Here is a 24111-nt window from a genome sequence, read left to right on the forward strand (position 1 = left end):
TACACCAATCCAAATAAAAAAACAACTCTATACAGAAATTGCATCATTCTCAAAATCCATGCTTTTTCTTTTAAGTCAAATTTTAACCAAACCTACTGTTGCATTAGATTGTTAAATTAGTTTATAGTAGATTAATTTGGCATGGTAAAGTATTATCTCTGCACACTAAGCCTGCCTATCTATTACTAAAGTTTGCATTATGAATTTGGGGTCAAGCCAGCTTCAAAAGGGGGTTGGAATGAGGGAGGTAGGACCACAACCCTTTTTCTTTTCATCTAGGCTTACTTGAGGGGCCCACACAACTTTAATAATTACTTTTTAATTTTTTTTACATTAATTTTTATATTGTCGTGTGTACGTATATTTTATTTTACTGTCAAAAAAATCAAAAGGCCTTGTTGCCGTTTGTAGGTGGACTGCTGTGATCTGATTAAGGTCCCATGTGAGGCGTATTCAAGACAGAGCCTTTAGACTCCCACATCGATTGTGAATGTGTGTGTGAATTTTATTTGAGTGTGAATATTAATACAATAACTATTATACTTCCGTGTGTACATATATTTCACTTTACTGTCAAAAAAATAACTTCAATCTTAACCATTTACCTATCACACAAATGTGTTTTCATGAAAACCAACAACTCCAAGAAAACTTCACCAAAACTTTTGGTTGTATTGATGTCAAATCATTTTCAGCTATTTCCTTCATGCAAATTAAGGGTCAGCTCAAATCTTCATCATGATCTAATTTTTTTTTTTTAATTAAGAGAGATTTGTTATTTGTATTATTATTTTTATATTAATAATTTATTATATTATTTAATGTATATTATAATATTAATATATATTAATTATTTTAAAAAATGATACACTTAAAATAAAAATTCAATTTAACGAAAAAATGTTAATTTTTATAAAAAATAATGTTTGCATAGTTAATGAAATTTCACTTTTAATTAACTACCGCTGAGCTAAAGCTCACTGGTATTAGAGTGGTCTCAGATTTGTAAAATTTCGAATTTAAATCTCAATCGAACTCAATTACATAAAAAAAAATTTTAAATAAAATATTTACAGCTAATCACTAATATAAAATTAAAGAGGATTAAGAGATGTCTAGCTTAGCTTATAAAAATTAGTTTATAAATATTTATAAATTAATTTGAATTTATATGTATTTAAAATTTTAAGTAGTTAGATGTTTAATTAAAGTGTTTATAAATGATTGATATATAATTAATGTATTCAGTAAATAATAGATTATAAATATATTTATTATTAAAATAATTAAAAAAAATTAAATATAATTTATAATCGATGATAATGTAATAAAATATTTAATCAAATTAATTTATAAATATAAAATATATAATTACTAAACTGAAAATTACATTCTCTTAGTTTATTTTTTTAATTTTTAAATTTAATTTATATGCTTAAAATTTATTATAAATAAATTTATTTATTTATTTTTAAAATTTATAAATTAATTTAGTGAATAAGCAATATAACGCATTAGTTAAATTAAAAAAAAAAAAGGGTTAATAAATTAGACCCAATGGTTTTTCCTTTATTGGTACAACGCAAATCCAATAAAACCAGGGGAAAATATATATAGACAAACCCGATTTTGATAAGACATAAATTTTATTTTATTTTTTTTTTAATTTTTTAGTTGCTCTCTACATTTTATATTCGTTCAGATCGAAACAATAATTATGACATCATCTTACATCATTTTATTATAATTAGATGGCTGATTTGATAGTATAACAATGGCGGATATTTTTTTTTAAAGTATTTCCTTAGAGAAATTATTAAATACATTCTAAATAATACATTTTTATAAATATAAATATATAAAATAAATTTATTATTAAGCATACACTCTAAATCTGTAGAAATATTATTAATTTTTATTATTATTAAATATTTTATAAAAAAAATAAATAAAACTTAACTTCATATTTAAAAATTAGTCCAAGAATAGAATATAATTCTATCAAGAAACTAGCTTCAGAGAGGGTAAGGTTTGTCCTGTTATATATATATATATATATAATTGGAAAACAGTGGGCATATGGTCCTTTCCTTGTCAAACACTGCACTTATATTCTTATTCAAAATCATGATGATGATTTTGAACCCCTACCGGTTAATAAATGATTCTAAAGGACAAGACTGCTACATGGCATAATAGCCTCAGCTCTATTGTGCATGTGATTCCACCTTCCAGTACCATATTCTCAATTCATTACTATTGATTACGACTGAGTAACCGAATCATATTAACAAAATTTATTTTAGTAAAAATAAAATTAATTTGATTTCATTTTTAATTAATAACTTTAATTTTTAATTAATTTTAATTTAATTTGATAAATATTTTAACATTAATTAAAATTTTAATTAATAAAAAATTTAATTAATTTAATTTAATTAACTGAATGCTCTCTAACGATGATTTAAACCATCAAAATTCTCATTTGGTAATAATAAAACGAAAAACTCATCAAAGTTGAAATAATTAATTTTTTATATTTGCCTTGATTGAGCAATGGCATGATGACAGCTGCACATGATCTAATAACAATGGCTTAATGACAATTGTTTTTTTGAAAGTGACTTGTTATAATTTTAAATAATTAAAAAAAATATGTACTATAAGTGTCACAATCACATTCACTATATTCCCATATTTAGTAATTGGTTTAATGATGTCGAAATACTTTTTTTTTTCTGGATTGTTCATTTTAATATATGAAATTTTGAATTATAAATGTACATAATTAATAAGGTGATACTAATACGATTTATTATTAATTATTTTTTTACAAAATTAAGCAGCTTTCTTAATCTAATACATATGTTAAGAAGTGAAACGAAGTAAGAAATGTAAGGGAGATCGACAATTTCTTATGGTGGATCGCGTGAAGAAACTCTCAAGTGGAGCTGGAGAAGTCGAGCGCTATTCAAAGCATGATTCACTCTTATAAAAAGCAGAACTCTTCAAGTGTATATCATAGCTCTCTTAAATTTAAAGATCAAGATTAACCATTAAAGTCTTTAATTAGTTCAATGCTATAAAAAAAAAACCTATCACTAAATTCGCGATTGAGAAGTAAATAATTCATACATGATCAACATCCACATATTGATCCAATCATTTTGTTAGAAGGGAGATGATATCTATTATTTTAACCCTAATTTTGGATGATTATAATTTTTGTTAATTTAGATAATTTTAGGCCAATTTAAAAAAAATATTGGATAAATTTTATACATGTGGTTATTAGGACATACTAATATATATGATATGAAATTATTGAAATAATAGAATAAGAGTGCACGTAACTATATATTTTTTTTAATAATTAAAATAGATTAGTGATTTTAATGCAGAATCCATGTAATTGCATATGAAGTGGGTCCATGTAATTTAGACCAAACACGTGAACTAATTATTCCATTTTTTGACAATGTGGGGTGTTGACTCCACCTGGCAATCATCTAATTGAACCAAAACCATGATATCTATTTAGGAAATTTCTTCCTTAGATGAATTTTATAATCAATGAAAACCAATCCATGTGTTTTCGGAAATTTCTTGCTTTGGTGTGATGCGGTTATGTTAACGTCTCTTTTGGTTTAAAATGACCTCATTCCCGGAAAGTTTAATTCTCGGAAAGTACACTTCTAGGAAAATTGTTTTTTAAAATGTATAGGTTATACGTGTTTACTTAGTATGTTAAATTTCTGAGAGTTAAAAATATATTAATAGAAAGTGATAATGAAAATGACATAAATATCCTTACTCTACATTTTAAATTCCCATTAAATATTCAATTCAATAGGATATATTTCATACTGCTCACAAATTTCACTCACATAATAATAAACAAAATATATTAAATTTTCTTATCAAAAAATATAATGAAAATTATTGAATTTAATTTAATTAATATTTTCTTTGTATGAATGCATATAGAAAGAAAAATAATATTATTTAATTATTTTTCATGGATCTAAACACCTTACAATAGAGAAAAACAAAAGAAGGGTAAAATTGGAAGAAATAATTTTAATATCTAGTAACTTCAACTTCTTTGGGTTAGGCTCAGGAAATTACTTCCTCTAGGAAGAGGAAGTTTGCTCCTCAACTTTCTGGGAAGTTAAAAAAATAATGGTAATCAAACAAGCAACATTTTCATATTTCCTATCAATTTGAAGTTCCTAACAAAGTTATTCGAACTAAATAAGGCCTAAATTAAAGTTGAACTTCCCCGTTTAGGTTTGGCTTCTTCGCCCTAGTTAGGCCCACTTTCATTATTTTAATCAAAGCCCATACACTGTGCCTTCATAGAGTTTCTTCTTTCAGGGTCCATACTTGATGCACATTAAGGTGAAATTTCCAAGTTAGAATCCTGCTCGAAATTTAAAAAATTCAGATTGGTAATGGTTTAGCAATAGCAATAATTTAAATTAAAAAATTTTTGTGCGTGTGTTTTTTTTTTTTTGTTCAGAAAAGGAAAATACTGTTGATTAAGCCATGGATTGTAAATGAATCATCTGGTTACATTTCTTATAGTTATAATTATACTCTTAGTTTCAGGATCAACTATGAGTTATAAGAAGTTGCGAGAATTCAACTTATTTTAGAGATGTGGTCAGGAGCAAATGGATGAATAGACAAAGGAATTGGGGTGTCTTGGCACTCAATGGTACACAGCAAAGCAAAATTATTGAGGAAATTAAAGCAACAGATGATCCACCCTTTCTAGTTCCCTATATCAATGCTCTTCCAACTCAATTTCTCCAAGTAAAAATCACTAATCTTTTGCCTACGTAACCAAAATTCTTGGTTAGATACTGATTTGGAATATTTCTCTTTCTTGGTTCCAGGTTTTAGAAAGAGGATGAAGTATGCTAAGGTTTCTTGGTTGAGGAACAAGAAGGGTGTTTATAAGAGCTAGCATTTGGGTTTAATTCTGAAGCTCAATTGCATCAACATTTAAAAAAAAAAATCTTTATAATTTTGATAAATCAATTCAGATTACTATTGCTTCCAAAGGGCTAATGGATAATCTGCTCTTTGAATGAACAAAGTACAAAGCTTCAACTAGTTGAAGTTCTTAAAGAAATTCTTAATTAATTAGATTGAAATTCTGCTATTTATAAAAAAAATTCCATATTGGTGTAACACCCCAAAATTTTAAATTTTATTATTTTATGAGCATTTTTGGTATTTTAATTTTATTTAAATTTTAAGAATTTTTTTGAGATTTTTCGGATTTTAAAAATCGGGTTCGATTTTCCAAAAATATAAACTTTGATGATTTTTAAAAATTAATTTAAAGACCACGTGGCAAAACTAAAAATATATTTGGAGTCTAAGAATTTTTCTGAGTTTTCTGAAATTTTTTTCGAAATTTTTGGACCTCGTTTTCGGTCCCGAGGCAGAGTAAAAATTTAAAATTTTGTATCCTGAATCGAACCGGCCGAATCAAACCGGACCGATCAGACCGATCGAATCGGACCGGCCTTTTCTTTTTCTTCTTCCCTTCCCCGCGCGCATCCGACCTCCTCCCCTTCTCTCTCTCTTTTCTCTCTCCTCCCTCCTCCCCTTGCCGCGCCGCCACCTCCCCTGCCTCCCCACCTCGCCGGCGCGCCGCCTCAGCCCTCCCCTACGGCCGCCGCCTCCTGCAACGCCGGAAAACGGCTCCAGAAGAGACGCGCAACGCGCGCGCGACCGTTCACCTTCCCGGCCAAAATCCGGCCGATCCGGTCACCAATTGGACCGGGTCTTGTGTCTAAACTCATCTACTCGTCGAGAGCTTTCCATAGACACCAAGAACACCGAAATCCATCGAGCGGTTTGTCCAATTTTTGCCCGGGAAGTTTTAGCCCATTCTAGATTTCTCGCAAACCGTGAACCCCACAAGAAAACCGAGAGTACCAGAGCGCTCCACTAGTTGAGAGCTTCGCGGGGATATAAATTTCAAAATTTTCCGACACCGTTTTTCGGTGGGTCCCACGAAACTTCGCAGTGTTTTTCCGAGCATTAAATGAGCTTAGAAAATTCTGAAAAATTTATGTACTAACCCCCGTGTTGTGGGCTTCGTGTAGGTATCCTCAATTTGCGGAAATTCGACAGTTGACCGAGTTTGTGAATTTCCGGCCAGACAGACCCATTATCGGAAAAGTCTTCGAATTGGACTGAGGTTTTGGCTACCCCCCCATTGTCAGATGTCCCGAGCTCGTTCCCGAGGTCGGAATCGGCAAAGGTAAATCCGAACCTTACTTTTTCGTAATTTTTTAGTGCTTAAATAGGATTAAAAATCCATAAAATATTCGTGATAGCTCAGAAAATTACGATTCTTTTTGCAATAGCCTAGTAATATTGCTAAGGACCACGGGGCAAAGTTTTAGAATTTTTAGAGCTTATTTGGGTAGTTTTTGCAAAAATGATTAATTATAAGGACTAAATTGAAATTTTACATATTGTGATGGATGACTGATTTGATGGGCCCAGGAGGGGCTGTGTGATATGATTGAATTATGGATGTATGAGTTGCGAATATAGAAGTGTGTTTTGAGCCCTTTTGCAGGTTGGGTAGGTCCTAGGTATAGGGGAGACTCTGCCGGATTTTCGGCACGACTTAGGACGTATTTGGTCTTTTCATGATTTGTATTGAGTCAATTGTGTTAAATAATTGTAATGTAATTGTCAGGTGAGCCGGGACAGCCTTCTTCCTCCGCCCAGCCACCACAGTGACCGTTGTCAAGTCTGTGAGTAAAATATTAATTTTAATTGTAATTTCACTATTATTATATGTTCAAGCATGCCCATGAATCACTTATATGCATATATCTATGTAGATAAACTTTAGGCACGATTTATGTTGCATTCATAACTGTGAAAGTGCCATGTATGTTGCTGTGGTAATTTGGAGCAGTGTGCGTGCGTTGGCGTGCGTGTGATGTGGTGTGGACTATGGATAGGACGGGTAGTCACGGCTTGAGATCTTCGCTGGGACCCGATCCTTCGGGGGGTAGTCACGGCTTGAGTTCTTCGCTGGGACCCCCGATTTGGTTTATTAAGCGAAAGTCCAGCTTGAGTTCTTCGCTGGCACCAGGTTGGATTTAAGAGAGCTGTATAGGGGATCAGCTCCTATATATTATGATTGATATTATAGGGTGTGTGAGTGCTCCAAATTACCTTTTTGATATTATGATGTGAAAATGTTGTTGATGTTGCATTTCACTCTACAGAGTGCATTAGTTTTAGATAGTTATAGAGATTATGGTTAAAATTGATATTTTACTCTCTGAGTCGAAGCTCACTCCTGTTCAATATTTTTCCAGACCACAGGAGGATATTTTTGAGGTTAACCTGCTTTCTTCCTCGCAGGTCGATTATTAATGTTTGTATAAACTTGTTAAATCTCAGAATTTCCCCATGTGTTAGGAATGTTTATTTGATATGGGTCTGTAAACTAAATTATTATTTTTGACCTGTAAACTTAATATTCTATGCATGTTTGATGGATTGGATGAGGGAGCTGAGCTCCCATTTATTTTTATGCTAATGAGTATGTGGAGGATGAGCTGAGCTCTCCAATTGAGTATTTACTGTGTTTACAGGTCAGGTGAGTCAAAAACTCCCCGTTGGTAGGTCCATTTTATGGCCGGACTCTGTCCGGTTGATTTCTTGAAATTGGGCCCAAATGGGCCTTAGGGTTGGGTTAAGTGAATAGTTAGGCTTACTACGGGCCTCGGGAGGCTTTAGGCTGGCCCAGGTCCTAGTGCTGGTCCGGCCCATAGGTTGGGTCGTGACAATTGGAACTAATAATTTATCATAATTAGACTGATATATTTATCAAAAATCCCAAATCTCAAGTCAGAAATAGTAATGGATCTAGGAACTGAGAGTTTGAAGATTGGTAATGGTATTTAATAGGACAAATGAGAAGCAATCTTCTTTCAAAATTTCAAACAAGCATATGATGTTGTTGTAGGACTGCTAAATCTTCAGATAATTTGAAACTGTTGCAGTATTGAAATTTTTCTAAAAGATATGAAGATCATTTTTTGTATTTTGTAACCTTTAAATTCTACTGTCAAACTTGTTAGGTGTAAGTGTATGTCTTTTCTTGATTTAAGGAGATTGATTAGAAAGAAGTAAGTTGAAACTTGTAGTAGTGGCTATGAACCATGCTATTGTATTATTTTTGCTACTATATAAGCAGCCTAATCCAATGAAATATGTGTGTGAATTCTGTAATTTTAATCTTGTGTTATGTGAAGTAGAGAATCTATGTTTTTTTTTGCGAGTTTGTTGTAAGAAAATCCAACAAATGACATCAAAGCTTCCATCATAAAGGGCCTATATCTATCTTTGTGAGTTTTAAGAGAGATTTGAGAGTTGTTTCACAAAAAAAAAAAAAAAGATTGGTTATCCACATAACGTCTTCTAGCAGTGGTTCATTTCCTATTCCACCTATTTTTGCAGGTAAGAATTATGATTTTTAGGATGTAAAAATGACAGTATTTTTTAGAGCTCATGACTTGGGGGATGTAGTAGATACTGAAAGAGATCCAACACCTTTGCCACAAAATCCAACCTTAGCACAAATCAAATATCATAGTAATGAATATGCCAAGAAATATAAGGCTTTAACTTTCATTCATTAAGCTATCTCATATTCAATATTTCCAAGAATAATTAGTACCCAAATAGCCAAGGAAGCTTGGGACAGGCTCAAAGAAGAGTTCCAACAGAGTGAGAATGTGAGACCAGTCAAATTGCTCACTCTTAAAAGGGAATTTGAGGTGTTCAAAATGACGAATGGTGAATCAATAAAAAACTACTCTACCAAACTCATGGAGATTGTGAATCAAATGAGACTTTTTGGAAAAGATTTTTCATATGGAAAAGTTGGAGAGAAGATTATGATTTCTTTGCGAGACAAGTTTGAAGCAAAAATTTCTGCAATTGAAGAGTCATGTGACTTGAAGAGACTCACAATTGCATAATTAATTAGCAAACTTCAGGCTCAAGCAAATCAAGTTATTTGGTTCAAGAAGAATTTAGCAAACCAAGCTGAAATTTTTTATGCTTCCAGCAGCAAAAAATATTTTGTTTTAGTTGCAAAAAGTCATACAAAAGCATGGGAGAATCAATCAAGATGATGTGAAGTTTCACCCAAATAAAGCGGTGGAGAAGAATTATTTTATGAAGCTGGTTGATCTAAATTCAAATTTAAAGAGTTAAAAGTAAAGTTTAGAGTCTTAAAGAAAAATCTCAAGGAGGAGTGTTATAGTATTGAAATTTTTCTAAAAGATATGAAAATTATTTTTTGCATTTTGTAATCCTTAAATTGTGTTGTCAAACTTGTCAAATGTAAGTGTATATCTTTCTTTGATTTAAAGAGATGATTAGAAAGAAATAAGTTGAAACTTATTGTAATGGGTATGAACAATGCTTTTTGTATTACTTTTGCTGCTATATAAGCAGCCTAATCTAATGAAGTGCTTGTTTGACATTTCATTTGGAGGTTCAAAACTATTTTTCTGAATAAAAATACAATTTTAGATGCTGTTGAAAAAAACAGTTTGAAAAAAGTTATTTTATTAATTTAGTGTTCTTATAACTAAAACTTATTAAATTTAATTTTAAATTATTTTTTAACACTCTCTAACTAATATATCTAAAAAAATAATTTTTTCAATAACAATTCTAATAATAATGCCAAATAGGTACGAAATATGTAAGTGAATTTTACAATTTTAATCTTGTGTTGTGTGATATAGAAAACCTCTATTTTCTTTTGTGAGTTTGCTGTGAAAAAATCCAACGGAAACTGAGAAATCTTTGAAGAACGACAAGAAAACCTTTTCCTTTTTTTTTGGCAAAGAAAAGTAAAATTTTCCCACAAATTCTCTCATTAGAAAATCCTACTCTGAGTCTAGTTCACATTCCCCTAACTCAGTCTCTGGATCGAAAATAATAGCTTGATGGAATGTTAACGAGGAGAAAGGAAATGGAGAATGGATGGAAGTGGGATGAAGTTTTATAATAAAATATTATATATATATATGTAAATTATTTTTTTACCAGAAATTGATGAATTAATTCAGTCATGGATAATCAGCTAACTTTTATAATTATTATACATAAATAAATTATATATTTATATTTAATAACCTTTTCAGGTTGATTAAATCATGAAAATTACAATATATAAATATAAATATAAAATTAGAGAATTATTTATGTTAATGTATAGGTTATTAATAATTTTAATTTATATATTTTTTAAAATTTTAATATATAAAATTAATATAATGTTTTAAATTTTTATAATTATTGTATATTTTTTTTCTCTAACTTTTCAATAAAGATTTTATATAATATACATAAAAATATATATAAATATATATAATTAATATATTTTAATATATTGTAACATTATTAAATAATTTATAAATATATATATATAAAATTAAAAATTAATAATTTAATTATAATTTAAAATAAATAAATAATTAATTAAAAATAAAAAAAATCACATAATTATATTAGTGTAACATGGCAATAAAATATCATATGGCATTATCAAGGTATGCCTTCCTCTATTATACAGATATATATATATATATATATATATATATAATAATTTCAAAAAACCGTTTTTTCCTGACAAATAACAACATGCGTATATTATTATTATTTTTTTGGGAGTGAAATAACACTTTCACAATTCTGAAAATCGTAGGTAGAGCTTTTGCTTGATCAAGTAAATTCTTCTCTCTGTGTACTGTATCTACAATGGCGAACGTCTCCGTTGCGGCGGAGTGGCAGCTGCTGAGCAATCGTTTCTATCGGAAACTTGAGATATACCAAATGCGGTGGAAACACGTGGACTTGAGCCGCAACAAGGTGGCCTGCGCCCCATTCGGCGGCCCGATTGCCATCATCCGCGACGACTCCAAGATCGTCCAGCTATACTCCGAATCTGCCCTGCGCAAACTCCGTATCTTCAACTCCGCCGGCGTCCTCATCTCCGAAACCATCTGGAAGCACCCCGGCGGCCGCCTAATCGGTATGTCATGGACCGACGATCAAACCCTAATCTGCATAGTCCAAGACGGTACGATTTATCGGTACAATATTAATGCTGAGTGTCTAGAACCCAATTATTCTATGGGGAAAGAGTGCTTTGAGCAGAATGTTGTGGACTGCGTGTTTTGGGGGAACGGTGTGGTGTGTTTGACGGAGGCTGGAAAGTTGTTTTGTGTGGCAGATTTTAAGGATATAAAACCGTATAAGCTGGCGGATCCCATAATTAGGATGGAGGAGGAGCTACCACATTGCATGGCTGTGATTGAACCGCAGTATACAGTGTCGGGGAACGTTGTGGTGCTGTTGGGAGTAGGAGATGGGATTGTGACTGTGGACGATGATGATGTGAGGCAGGTGGAAAGCGACGATTTGCGGGGGCCAGTGCAGAAACTTGCAGTTTCACATAATGGGAGGATTTTGGCGCGTTTTACGCATGATGGGTATCTTGTGATGTCAAATATGCAGTTTGATACCATCTTTGAGTATCAATGTGAGGTGAATATACAATTTGTGTATTGTATTGTGCATCATGTGATGTGGAATTGGACTGGTGAATGCTCGCGATTTAGGTTTTCAGGATGACAACTTGTATTTTATTATCTAATAAAGTTCAATTTTATCTGAATAAATATTGTATGTCAAACCCAAGTTGGTGCTTCCATTTGCTATGGTGTCTGAAAGCAACAAGTTTTGAGTTTAAGTTCATGTGAATACAGTAAGGGATTCCTTAGTTATAAATTATTATAAAGAGCTTGAAACTGTGTTAAATGCTATAAAAAATATATGAGGTTTATTTTATCATGCATGCTTGTAAGGTTCAATAGACTCAAAATCACGGGACATTCATGCGGCCTACAATTTTAAATTCAGTTTTAAACGTTATCTGTCTGTCTGCAGGTCCATCTGTTTGTCTATATCTTGATAAGTAATCCCTTTGGTATATGCAGTCAGGCCTGCCTCCAGAGCAGATGGCTTGGTGTGGATTGGATAGTGTGTTGCTTTATCGAGATGATATGCTTTTGGTGGTGGGTCCTTCTGAATATTGCATATCCTACATTTATGATGAGCCTGTGATTCTTATCCCTGAGTGTGATGGAGTGAGGATTTTATCTAACACCACTCTGGAGTTTCTACAACGGGTACCTGATTCCACTGAATCTATCTTTAAGATTGGCAGCACCTCACCTGCATCATTACTAGTTGATGCATTAGATCATTTTGACAGGCGAAGTGCTAAGGTATGCTACTATTGTCTTGCAACTAAGATAATTTATATCATCTTATTTTCTTTCTGCATATTTTAACTATATAAAGCTATTAATTACATAGTCCCTTAAACGTTTTCTTATTTCAAGTTCTTAAATATTTACCAATATGTGTGGTTAATTTACTAACAACAGTTTACTGGTCTCTTGATTAGTTCATGGTGTGTTCAGGCTAGCTATGTGAATATGAGTTAGTGTAATTTCTCATGAGGAAATTCTGATTCTCCTTTGTCTACCAGGCAGATGAAAATTTGAGATTGATTCGCACGTCCTTGCCAGAGGCTGTTGAAGCATGTGTTGATGCTGCAGGTCATGAATTTGATGTTTCCCGTCAACGGACACTATTAAGAGCTGCAAGCTATGGCCAAGCCTTTTGTAGGTGATTTTGGTTTGTTTCTGCAGTTGACACTTTCAGAAGTTGTCAGTTACCATATATGGAAACATTTTAAGGTTATTAAATGATAAGATGCCTTTTGTTTGATGTGAAATTTGATTGTTGCTCAACTTCTTTATGCTATTCGTTAAGATCAGAATATAATGGAGTGGAATTTTGGATAGTGATTTCATGCATTTATGTTTCATGTAATAGGTGTTTGCTTATTTTAAATCAGTGAATTAAGCTATATAATTGCTTAGAAAAGAAGTGATCCAAGTAATTTGACCAGTGGTCTGCGTCTTGGTATGCTTATTAGACGCTTGTGCACTACAGTGATTTTATGGTTCAGTTTTTGCTGGACAATATCCAAGTGCCAAGAAAGTTGGGGGAGAATTTGATGTAGGTTTTGATGGGCAGTATTTGCATACTTCATGTGCTTCCATGCAGATATGTTATTAAACTTTTTTGCATTTATTATTTACATATGTAATTCATTTATCTTTTGTGTACTTTCAAGTATTTCAGGCTATTACTTTTGTCATTCATTTCTTGTTTCATGTTTGAAACTATAAATTCTTTGTGAGGTGCTAAAATGATTTTTCTGGCTGGCTCAAATTGATATAGAATTCAAATGTGTTCAGAGCTGTTTGCTACATTACCATTGGAACTTGTGTATGAATGTTCCAGTTATGTTCTTGAGAACTCTCCATTCGTTACTACTGATGTTGCTACTTGAGATTAATGTGCTGGAAATTCCCATTGACTATTTTCCTTTGATATCATTAGATGTACTTCATGAGTTGATAATTTGCATTCCTACTCTGTAAGGTGTCCATGTATGCTGCTGCCTCTGTTGTTTTTTAGTGCATACCAATATATCGTCTATGGCCTTAAAAGAGCGTGCCTTTTTCTTCTCTTCTGATTTCTGTTCTTGCTATTGATATCCAGTTGGCTTTGGAAGCAATTTTCAACGTGACTGTATTCAGGAGATGTGCAAAACTTTGCGGGTCTTAAATGCTGTGCGTGACTTTGTGATTGGTGTACCTCTAAGTATTCAGCAATATAAGGTTTCAAACATTTCCCGACTCATTTTGCCAATTTCGATGTTCATCTTGTGTGTATTTCCTGGATTTATGCTGAATAAATCTCTTGCCTTCAGTCACTTACAGCACCTGTTCTGATTGGTCGTTTGATTAATGCTCATCAACACCTTCTTGCACTGCGGCTATCAGAGTACCTTGGGATGAATCAAGTAAGTTTTGATGCACAATGACTATTCTTTGCAGCGCCATAGGTATTCTTCTCCTTGGCCAATTATTATTAATTTATCAATTTTTAAGAATTTCAGCCTAACTTGACCCATGTCCTGATCAGTGCCCAGACTTGACCGTACCCTTAATTTGACCCAACTTGTTTTTTTTCTTAAAGCAACCACATCTCTTTCTCTCTCTCTCTCTCTCTCTCTCTCTCTTTTTGAGTAGTTATTAATTTCTTTGAACTTTTTCCTAGCACGTGTGATATCAAAATATTAATGCAGAACTTTTCAGTTTGGCCTTTTCACTTAGACATGTTAATCCACATTCACTGCTTATAGCAAATTAATCTAATGTTAAATTCAAAGAAGGGGAGAAAATGGTTTGCATTATTAAAACAAGAAGCCATTAGTAATTTGATCTTCAAACATGAATCTTGTGAAATTGTGAACTTAATTATAATAATCAAGTGATCATAGACATTTGAATAGATAAATGGAAATGTGATGGTGATTGTTAAGCACAAGGTTGATATGAAGGCTCAAAACCTGGGAGATGTACGTTAGTTGCCACATATAACTAGCAGGATTAAGTACCCACATAATTGTAAGCTTCCCTTGGCTAATATACACTACAGTAAATTTGAAGAAGAATTGGTGTCAACCATGGCACCAGATTAACAAACAGGAATCATTAAAATCTCAATACATTATAGTTTTGAAACTTAGTTCGAATTAGGGAATGGGCTTTGAACACTGAGTATTGTTGCTGGAATTGTTAAAAAATAATGGAAATAATGCCTATAATGACATGGGAGGTTATGCACAAAAGTGTGTGCCTAAATGCATGTTGAATTGGCATGGTATTCTTACCCGAGCTGTATGAGTGGAAATTAGCATACAACATAGGTGACTTAGCATGGTGTTGGTAAATTGGTGTGAGTGGTAAGTGGAATTAATTATGTTGTGGAAGTAATAAATTATAAGCATATTTTGATAAATAAAATGGAGAAGAAGCGAAACAGCTTCTGGAGGTAAAGTGTACTAGGCAGCGCATGATGGTTGGGTAAGGGTGGTGATTCTGAAACTGGTGTTGTTTTGTGTCTACTAAATTTATGGTAGCATAAAATACACTTGTGTACAAGGTACTCATTTGAGTAACATAAAAAATAATTGAAAATGCCTGATTGGCTCCGTTTTATCTTCAGCTTATGATCTCTTAGAAGCTCTTAAGGCCTACACTCTCATTTTTACTATCCAGTGGGGCTGGTGAGATTGTGAATAATGGCTACTATGGTAGGATATCAGCTAGTATTCAGATTGTAAGGTTCTTTATTTATTTATTTTAATAGCTGATATGTTTATGGGACTGAGGACTGAAAATAACTATTCATAAGTACCTTGTCTTGTTTTCAATGGAGGTGCATTGAAAAGATAATTTGCTTCTTTTGTATATGCAGATCAAATGATTAATTGATTTTGATTGTATAATGGTTGGCTACTTGTTGCTTCCTATTGTTTGGACATTTAACCTAAGTACCAATGCTCCAACTCAAGACATTGTTAGGAACCCACTTTGTTACCATACTGTGAAGTTGTTATATGACCTTGATATAGTTGCTGTTTTCTATTGGGAGCATAAAATCATTAGTATGTGAATTCACTTTTCCCTCGTTACTTTGTATAGGAGGTGGTAATAATGCATTGGGCTTGTTCAAAGATAACGGCTTCGTTAGCCATTCCTGATGCAACTCTTCTTGAAATCTTGCTTGATAAGGTTTGTACTTACCTCGACAGTTGTTTGTAAACCTAAAAACCTTTGGCCTGTTCGATAATGTTAATGTTCGATAACAAAAACCTTTGGGTTTGTTACCTTTTTTATTTCATAAAATTGAACTAATCTTGCCCATTAAACTGCCCAACGCTATACCATTGAAAGATTACTCAAACCCATCTTCATCAAAGCCAAGCTACAAAATGCGATGGCATTAAATTTTTAGAAAGAATTTTGCCACTGATTATTCCTTTTGATAAAATTGAGAGATAAGCACAAAAAGTTAATAAAGATTAGACATTGATTAGATTGGAAATTGGGTAGCAGAGCCTCTCGTAAACAGGAGATTGACAATGAGAAAAGGGAGGTAAGGAGAAAAAGATTTACAGATCAGACTGCAAAAGGGAAAATGGAAGGAAGAGAATGGAAAGCATGCAACAGAGAGAGAGTCTAGAAAATAGATGGATAGATATCAATGACTTTTTTTTTCTCCATATAAATGCAATGTCTGATACAATGGTCATTTGAGTTGCAGCTCAAAATATGCAAGGGCATATCTTATGCAGCAGTTGCTGCCCATGCTGATAAGAGTGGCCGGCGGAAGCTGGCTGCTATGCTTGTTGAATATGAATCACGCTCCTCCAAACAGGTTTATTTCTTATATTATATAGTGACTTTTGTTGTTATTACCATTTTGAAGTGAAATTTACAACATTTTCAGAAAAGTTCCATGCATGGACACGCATTGACTGATTGATTGTGATTCTTTCACTTCAGATTCCTCTCTTGTTAAGCATTGGAGAAGAAGATACAGCCTTGACGAAGGCAACTGAAAGCGGTGATCCTGACCTTGTTTACCTTGTCCTATTTCACATATGGCTAAAGGTATTTCTTTCAAAATATTCACAGTTAAGGTTTTTGTCTTTTTCTTGTTAATCAGGGTAATATTTGGGGCATCATGATATAGGACAGCTTTGAAGGCTGTTTATTTAGGCTTGGTTACACAATTTGTAACCAAGAGTAGCTGCACAGCAAAATATGAGGAAAACAGAATATAGGGGCTGTTTGCATTATGATTAAGGCACTATGAACAGTAGCCATGAACAGAAAATAAAGGTAAACAGCTTCAATGATTTAACTCCCAGAGAAAACTAAAATGAAGTAATATTATCCTAAACCAATAATCACTCAAATTAAGACTAAAATAAAAGTAAAGACTCTTAAAAATGCATCCAGCCTGTTACTTCTGTAAAGCTGGAAATGACTGAAATACCTTAACTTAAAATACTAGACAGCAGCTAATTTATTTGGATAGACATAGAAATAAAACTATCAAAAGACTATAAAGTATTCCATAATATCTCATATAACCCTATATTATATCTGTGTCATAATTCTAAATGTACTTATGTGTCTTTTTATTTTCTTGTTGCCTGCATCACATAGGCAAAATGTTCTTATTGATTAATTACTTTTTCTTTTATATATATATATATATATATATATATATATATATATATATATATATATATATACACACACACAATTGATGCAGAGGCCAGCCTTAGAGTTTTTCGGAACGATACAAGCCAGATCTTTTGCACGTGATTTGTTTATAACCTATGCACGGTAGGTGTACATTGAAGCAGTTTAGTTTTTCTTTTCTTTTTCCAAAGTTATTTCTTGCTTCTCCTTGATGCTAAATACTCTTAACTGGAAAATGAATATCAAAATGTAGTAATTGAACGCTTCTAGTGCACTTGAGGCATTTGATTAAAGGTGTAGGTGAGGCAAAGGCAAAGCAAGCTGGTAATGGATATTTTAACTGAATAAGTATTGTTTTGGGAGTGGAGGGTGAAAGATAGATGTGAACAGGGGTGGGAGGGTGATCTTTAATTTTTCACATACAATAGATTTTAAAGCTGTAGAATTTGAGTCATGATTCACCTTGTGCTTTTAATTACTATGGTTGAGAATATTAACATGTATATTCAGTAAAAAAATTGTTAACTATGAGTTTTTACTGCTTTTTGAGAAAAATTGCAATGGCATTATCTGTAACCATTACACTTTTGACTGCTGCATAGTGCATACTGAAACAGTCACACTATGACCTTGATTTAGAGCCTTGTGTCTTGCTGATGAATATAAGAGCTTAACATGAGGGGTTTGGCATAGTTTATCAAAACCTACTGGAATTCAGGAAGCTTTTCTTGATGCACACTTTTCTTTTCAATTAAAAACAATGGTCAGGATGGAAGCTTTGTTATCAAGGATCCTCCTCTTTTTTTTTTTTTATTTTTTTTTATTTTTAAATGTATAGCCTGAATTCTTCAAATACTTATTTAAAAGCATATTTTCCTTTGGTGTGATTTTGTCTCAGGAGTTATAAACATGAATTCTTGAAGGACTTCTTCCTATCAACTGGGCAGCTTCAAGTAGGTTTATATTGTTTACTGATTGCTAATAATGTGTTTGTGTTATTGATATCCTGTAAGAGAACAAGGATTAACAATTTGGTTTTCAAATGTTGCTTTATGTGATAAAGGGATTTCTGGTGATGGTTAGGTATTCCCCATATAATACAAGTAAGGGAATAATTAAATTATATAATTTATTTTAGCATGGTAATTTGTTTTAGATCCTTCATGCTTTGATTGAGCCTTTGACCAATATAACAACATCTGCACTATGTCATATTTGATAGAGAAATTGTGGAAGTATTCATGACATTGCCCTATGTTTTGGGGATCAGAGTCCGGGGATTGTTGGTGGAATATGAAACCTTAATTTGCCTAAGTTTCTAGTGTAAAATGGTCCCATAGTTTGGCATGTGCTTTGGACAGGTTCTACAAGCATATGCAGTGTTGGCGACCTTTTTTTTTTGTGGGAGAGAAGGGGAGGGAGTTGCTATAATTCTCAGCTAAAAGTAATCTTAACGCAAATGACGTGTGCAAAAAACCAGAGTGCTGTTGGGCTAGAATGAGTTGTTTTGTGTCCCCTTAACTCATGACACCTAAAAACTATGATTTTTGTTGTTGTGTCTGAATTTTACATTTATTACCAAATTAATTCAGTTACTTTACAGTTTGATTGAATATCTTATGAATTTTCAGTAAATTGCTCTGTTTCTGTGAAAATTTTGTCATAATGTGGAAATTATTTTGATTTTATAGGATGTGGCTTTTCTTTTATGGAAAGAATCATGGGAACTTGGAAAAAATCCAATGGCAAGTAAAGGATCTCCTCTTCATGGTCCGCGCATAAAGCTTATTGAAAAGGCCCAAAACCTTTTCTCAGAGACTAAGGAACATACCTTCGAGTCAAAAGCTGCTGAAGAGCATGCAAAATTGTTAAGGTAGGAGATGCCAACAATTTTTGGATGTCACCACCACATCATATGATTAAATCAATTATTTTATTTAGATGCTTTCTATTCTATAAAGTTAAAATGAACTTCATGTTACAATAATTTTGTGCATTTTTATACATCAGGTAGGTGAAAGTGAAATGTGAAGCATTCATAATCTGTTCTCTTCAGAAAGTAGGAAAAATAATAAAGAATAAAGAGAAGTTCAAAAGCCTCCCCTTTGGGCACTTTTTCACTTTGGGGTTCGTGGCTTTTTTATTTTATTTTTTAAAAAATACATGTATATCATTTTAGTACCTTATAATTTTTATTTGTTAAATACTATTTTGGCTGACATTTCTAAAATGATTTGTATATGGTACCTATATGTTGTAAAAAAACTCGTAATGCAAACAAAATATTCTATTATCAATATTTTCTTGTGATTGAAAATAAAAAATCTTTCCTTTTCTCTTTTTGCCTAATAAACTTATATTTTAAAACAAAAGGGGACTTGTTAAAGCGACATTAATGAGATACCATTTGATTGTCTAAGAAGTAGGTGCCATGTGCATAATACTCAAACTTAATTGTTATTTTATGCCATGATGGAGCTATACGGGTAATATTTCAATGATGTTATCTAGATATGGTACTAAAGTGATAACACATGAAAATCGTAAGTTGCTAAACTGATAAAAATGAAAAAATTCTATTGCTCCTAAAATACAAATGTGCTGAAATATAGGGTATGTTTCTGTACTTTTCCCTAAAAAGTATGTATAGTCTCATTAATTATTGTTTAACTCTTGCCTATTGGTCCTAGGAAGTAAATTGTTTGATAACTTTCCCGTTGGATCACAATTTTTCTATTCATTTCCTTACCAATTGAATATTTCTTTTTAATAAACTTAATTATGGGAAGTAATTAGCAGATTTATTAAATATTCAAAACTGATTTCTAAAGAAATATTTAGTGGTTTGCTTTCTCAAGCTTAAGGTGTGTATATATATATATTGCAGTTTCTTGTCATTATGCTAGTTGGTTTTGTCTATTCTTAAATGCAGAATGTGTTGTTTTAATACTTACATAATGATTTTGTTCCTTCTAAATTATAAGTTTTTGGACTGATTCTATGAATTTTTATTTGGTGATAGTAATTTCAAGATAAATGAGTTTCTCATAAACTTTTGTGGAAATTTTATTGCTAGTCAGCTCATCTCATTCCGTCCCCTTATTCTGTATTTCCCACATTATCCTTCATTCTTTCTGTTTGCCCTTTGTTCTTGTATTTGTTTGCTATTTCTTTTGTTATGAATAAGGAGATGGGATGGGATGAGATGAGCTGACTGTAATAGGCAGAATAAGATATGGTATGGAGCAGATATGGAGCAGGGTACAATAGGTAGGGACGCGAGAATAAGAATTGGAGGGTGTTAATTTTGAACTAAAATCCCTAATTTTATTCATTGATAATACACTCATATATATACAACTCAAATTCCTAAATAGGAAAATAATAAAATTCCTAAAATGATGCTATAGGAATGCAAATCTCTACGTATTTAGGAATATAAATCCCTACACTGAATAGGAATATATAAAATATACATGTTGTCTTTCCATAACACTTCTCTTTAAGTTGGAGCATGGAATCGAATAAGCCAATTACTTTCTCACAACAGAACTAGATTTAGAAACACCTACACAAAGCACAAAAACACAAAGCAACTCACAGGGTTACACTTACCTTTCCAAAGGCGACGCCGGTGAGGAAACATAAACACAAAGCAACTCACTGGGTTGCATTTCCCTCCCCAAAGGCAATGCCGGCGAGGAAAAAGACAAAATAGTAGGTGAAACTTTATCCAACAGCTCACAGGGCTGTGACATGATGGCTGTTCAAACATAATCAACTTCATGGGAGTATCAAATAGGCCAACAATTTACAGTAACACACCAGCACCGAAGTACCAAAATAAAACAGCAACCGAAGCAAGTACGACAGCAAAAATTGAATCCCAAGCTGAACAGTGTACCAATTCTCAAAGTCCCACCAAAAGTTTCTTAAAATAAATACCCAAAACCCAAAAATAGCTCACAATTGGCAAGAGAGTGATTTCAAGAACAGTGGCAAATATATCACTAAAATATAGAAGCTGTAACACCTAATGCCAACCAAAAGTGAAGCACCTGGAGTGGCTAAAAACAAAGAACTGTGCAACCAGTGAACAATACCCCATGAATAGTACTCGCTGAACAGTACTTCTGAATAGTACCAAAGCCCTAATTAATTGAGAGCCCTGATACCATGTTAATTTTGTGCTAGAAATCCTTAATTTTATTCATTTATAACACACATATATACAACTCAAATCCCTAAATGGAAAAAGAATAAAATCCTTAAAATTATGCTAACCAATGTAGGAATACAAATGTCTACCTATTTAGAAATATAAATCCTATACTAAATAGGAATATATAAAAGATATATATAATCTTTCCATAACACTCCTTAAGTTGGAGCATTGAATTGAATCTCATCAATTCCAGCAGAGGGAAACAGGGTAGTTATTCTGTTATTTTGTTACAAATAGGTGCTAGTATATAAAGAGGGAAATACCTGTAATTGAGGCATTCCAGAACTAATATCATTACAGAATATTTCCTTTCTCTCTTCTTCGATCCCTTCTTTCCTGTCCTTTCTCCATTTACTCCCTAGTTTCCACACTTTTCTATGATTAAATAACATCTTTTCAGTTATTCTACTTTATACTTGAATTGCTGATTACTTGCAACTCTTGCAGAATTCAACATGAGTTAGAAGTGTCTACAAAGCAGGCTATTTTTGTTGATTCAAGTATCAGTGATACTATTAGGACATGCATTGTATTAGGAAATCATCGAGCTGCAATGAAAGTGAAAACAGAGTTTAAGGTCTGTGAAGATCTTTTACATTGCCTTAACAGGAGATGAATACAGAGATTGATCCATTCATTTTTTATTATATGCATTTAAGTTGCAATTTTCATCTTCATTTTGTTGTTGTAAACTTCTTCAGGTTTCTGAGAAGAGATGGTATTGGCTTAAAGTTTTCGCTTTGGCAACAATTAGAGATTGGGATGCCCTGGAAAAGTTTTCCAAGGAGAAGAGGCCACCAATTGGTAAAATCTCTCATTTAATTTTCACAAGGGATACTACAGAGAAGCAAATACAGCTAGTACATCATTGTGTCGATTGATATCTGCTGCCTTTATATTTATTTTTTATATTGAATATTCTTGGATTGAGCAAGGTCACTGAACCTAGGAAATAATTTCACCTCAATCATTAAATTTTGATTTTTTCTATTAGTTGTTGAGCTTCAATGTCGTCTACAATTTTGTAATAATTGCCAAAATTGCTAAGACTCCAGTGAACAACTTCACCTGAAAAATCAACATGGCAACCATGCTTAGGGAGTGTACTCCACCATTTTAGGTGAGATTACTAACTGGAGTTGATTTTCAAGTGGTGGGATTCACCGCCTTCTTGGCAAATTTGTCTATGATGATTACATCTATACAAAGTTAAAGTTCATTGAAGATATTGGATATCTACTACGTTCAGTGATCCAATCACCCTGCTTGCATTCATCACATAAGCATGTATCAAATATGGGAATAATGTGTGACTAGTAACTTTCAGTCCAGAAACTTGTATTTTCTTCTTTGTAATGAGATATTATCGGCATCAAGTAGGTTATAGACCATTTGTGGAAGCATGCATTGATGCTGATGAAAAAGGGGAAGCTCTGAAATATATTCCAAAACTTGGGGATCCTAGAGAAAGAGCTGAGGTAATAAGATCATTTTCCCTTGTCTGTCTCATATTTATTTTAGCCATTCTTGTGCAACTTTACTCAAAGGATTTTGAATTTTCTAAGGCTTATGCTCGGATTGGCATGGCAAAGGAAGCTGCTGATGCTGCTTCCCAAGCAAAAGATGGGGAATTGCTTGGACGATTGAAATTGAGTTTTGCACAAAACACAGCAGCATCATCAATTTTTGATACTCTCCGAGATCGGCTGTCCTTCCAAGGCGTTTCTTAGTCAGATGTATCTTTTCTTCATGTTGGATGTTTTATGTGTGCATATCATGTGCTTATTCTTGGGTTAATTTCGAAGATGGGTTTCCTTGTGGGCATTTTCGTTTGTGCAGTCTTTACCTATAGTTTCAATTGAGATTTTGCTTTCTGATGCTCTTATGTTTGCTGAAACACTCTTGATTTCTTGAGTCATGTATGTTAGGGGAAATTATACAGCACATTGGTAGCACTAAAAAATAGTGGACCATTAGATATAAATATTTAACTTTTCCTTGTTTATGGAAAGTGGGATCATGTATTTTTAGTGGGAGTCTGTGCTTTGTGAGCACCCAATAATTCCTCGTCCTTTTTTTTTTTTACTTGCTAATAATTCCAAGTATATTAGTGTTGATACTTAATTTTTATACCCCAATGGTTAACCAAAGTTTTAAAGGGTGAATTGTATTTTATGTGCATCCATATGAAATTTAAAATCGTTTTTGCATCAAATAAGAAAAATAATATATATTTCATCTCAAAAAACTGCGTTTAAAAATAATATAATCCGACTCTTCAAAAATAACAAGATTTGTTATACCAAAGTTGTGCATTTCAGTCGAGTCCGAGTATTACTTTTACAAGCAACATGCATGGGACGCGTAGAGTTTAGAAATTATTTTGCCAATTTACTTTGAGCAGGCATTTACTTTTCTGTCATTTTCGACGCTGCACAAGGTGAATTCTCATATTGGCCACGCCACCTGTAATTTAGGTAGGACTATAACTTCGAAAACTCGAAACTCATTGATCTACAGTATTCTTTTCCAGGAATTTGGAGCTGCAAATGCAGCTTTTTATTATTTAGAATTAGTAGTTAATAATATAGAAAATATTCCATAAAATGA

General features: G+C 32.7%; 1 protein-coding gene across 1 annotated transcript; it reads left to right on the top strand.

Annotated features, from left to right (window-relative positions):
• The first annotated feature begins 10725 nt into the window (after positions 1–10725).
• LOC110663476 (protein VACUOLELESS1) lies at positions 10726–23512 on the top strand. The gene is made up of 15 exons (XM_021822790.2): positions 10726–11619; positions 12072–12362; positions 12629–12764; positions 13714–13832; positions 13925–14017; positions 15705–15794; positions 16327–16440; positions 16569–16676; positions 17347–17420; positions 18175–18229; positions 18968–19149; positions 21949–22078; positions 22203–22305; positions 22882–22979; positions 23067–23512. Exons 1-15 carry the CDS (start codon positions 10831–10833, stop codon positions 23229–23231), a joined length of 2547 nt encoding a protein of 848 aa, XP_021678482.2. The 5' UTR covers positions 10726–10830; the 3' UTR covers positions 23232–23512.
• Positions 23513–24111: the final 599 nt, after the last annotated feature.

The sequence above is a fragment of the Hevea brasiliensis genome, chromosome 16 (genome assembly GCF_030052815.1).
Source record: "Hevea brasiliensis isolate MT/VB/25A 57/8 chromosome 16, ASM3005281v1, whole genome shotgun sequence".
NCBI classification, from domain to species: domain Eukaryota; kingdom Viridiplantae; phylum Streptophyta; class Magnoliopsida; order Malpighiales; family Euphorbiaceae; genus Hevea; species Hevea brasiliensis.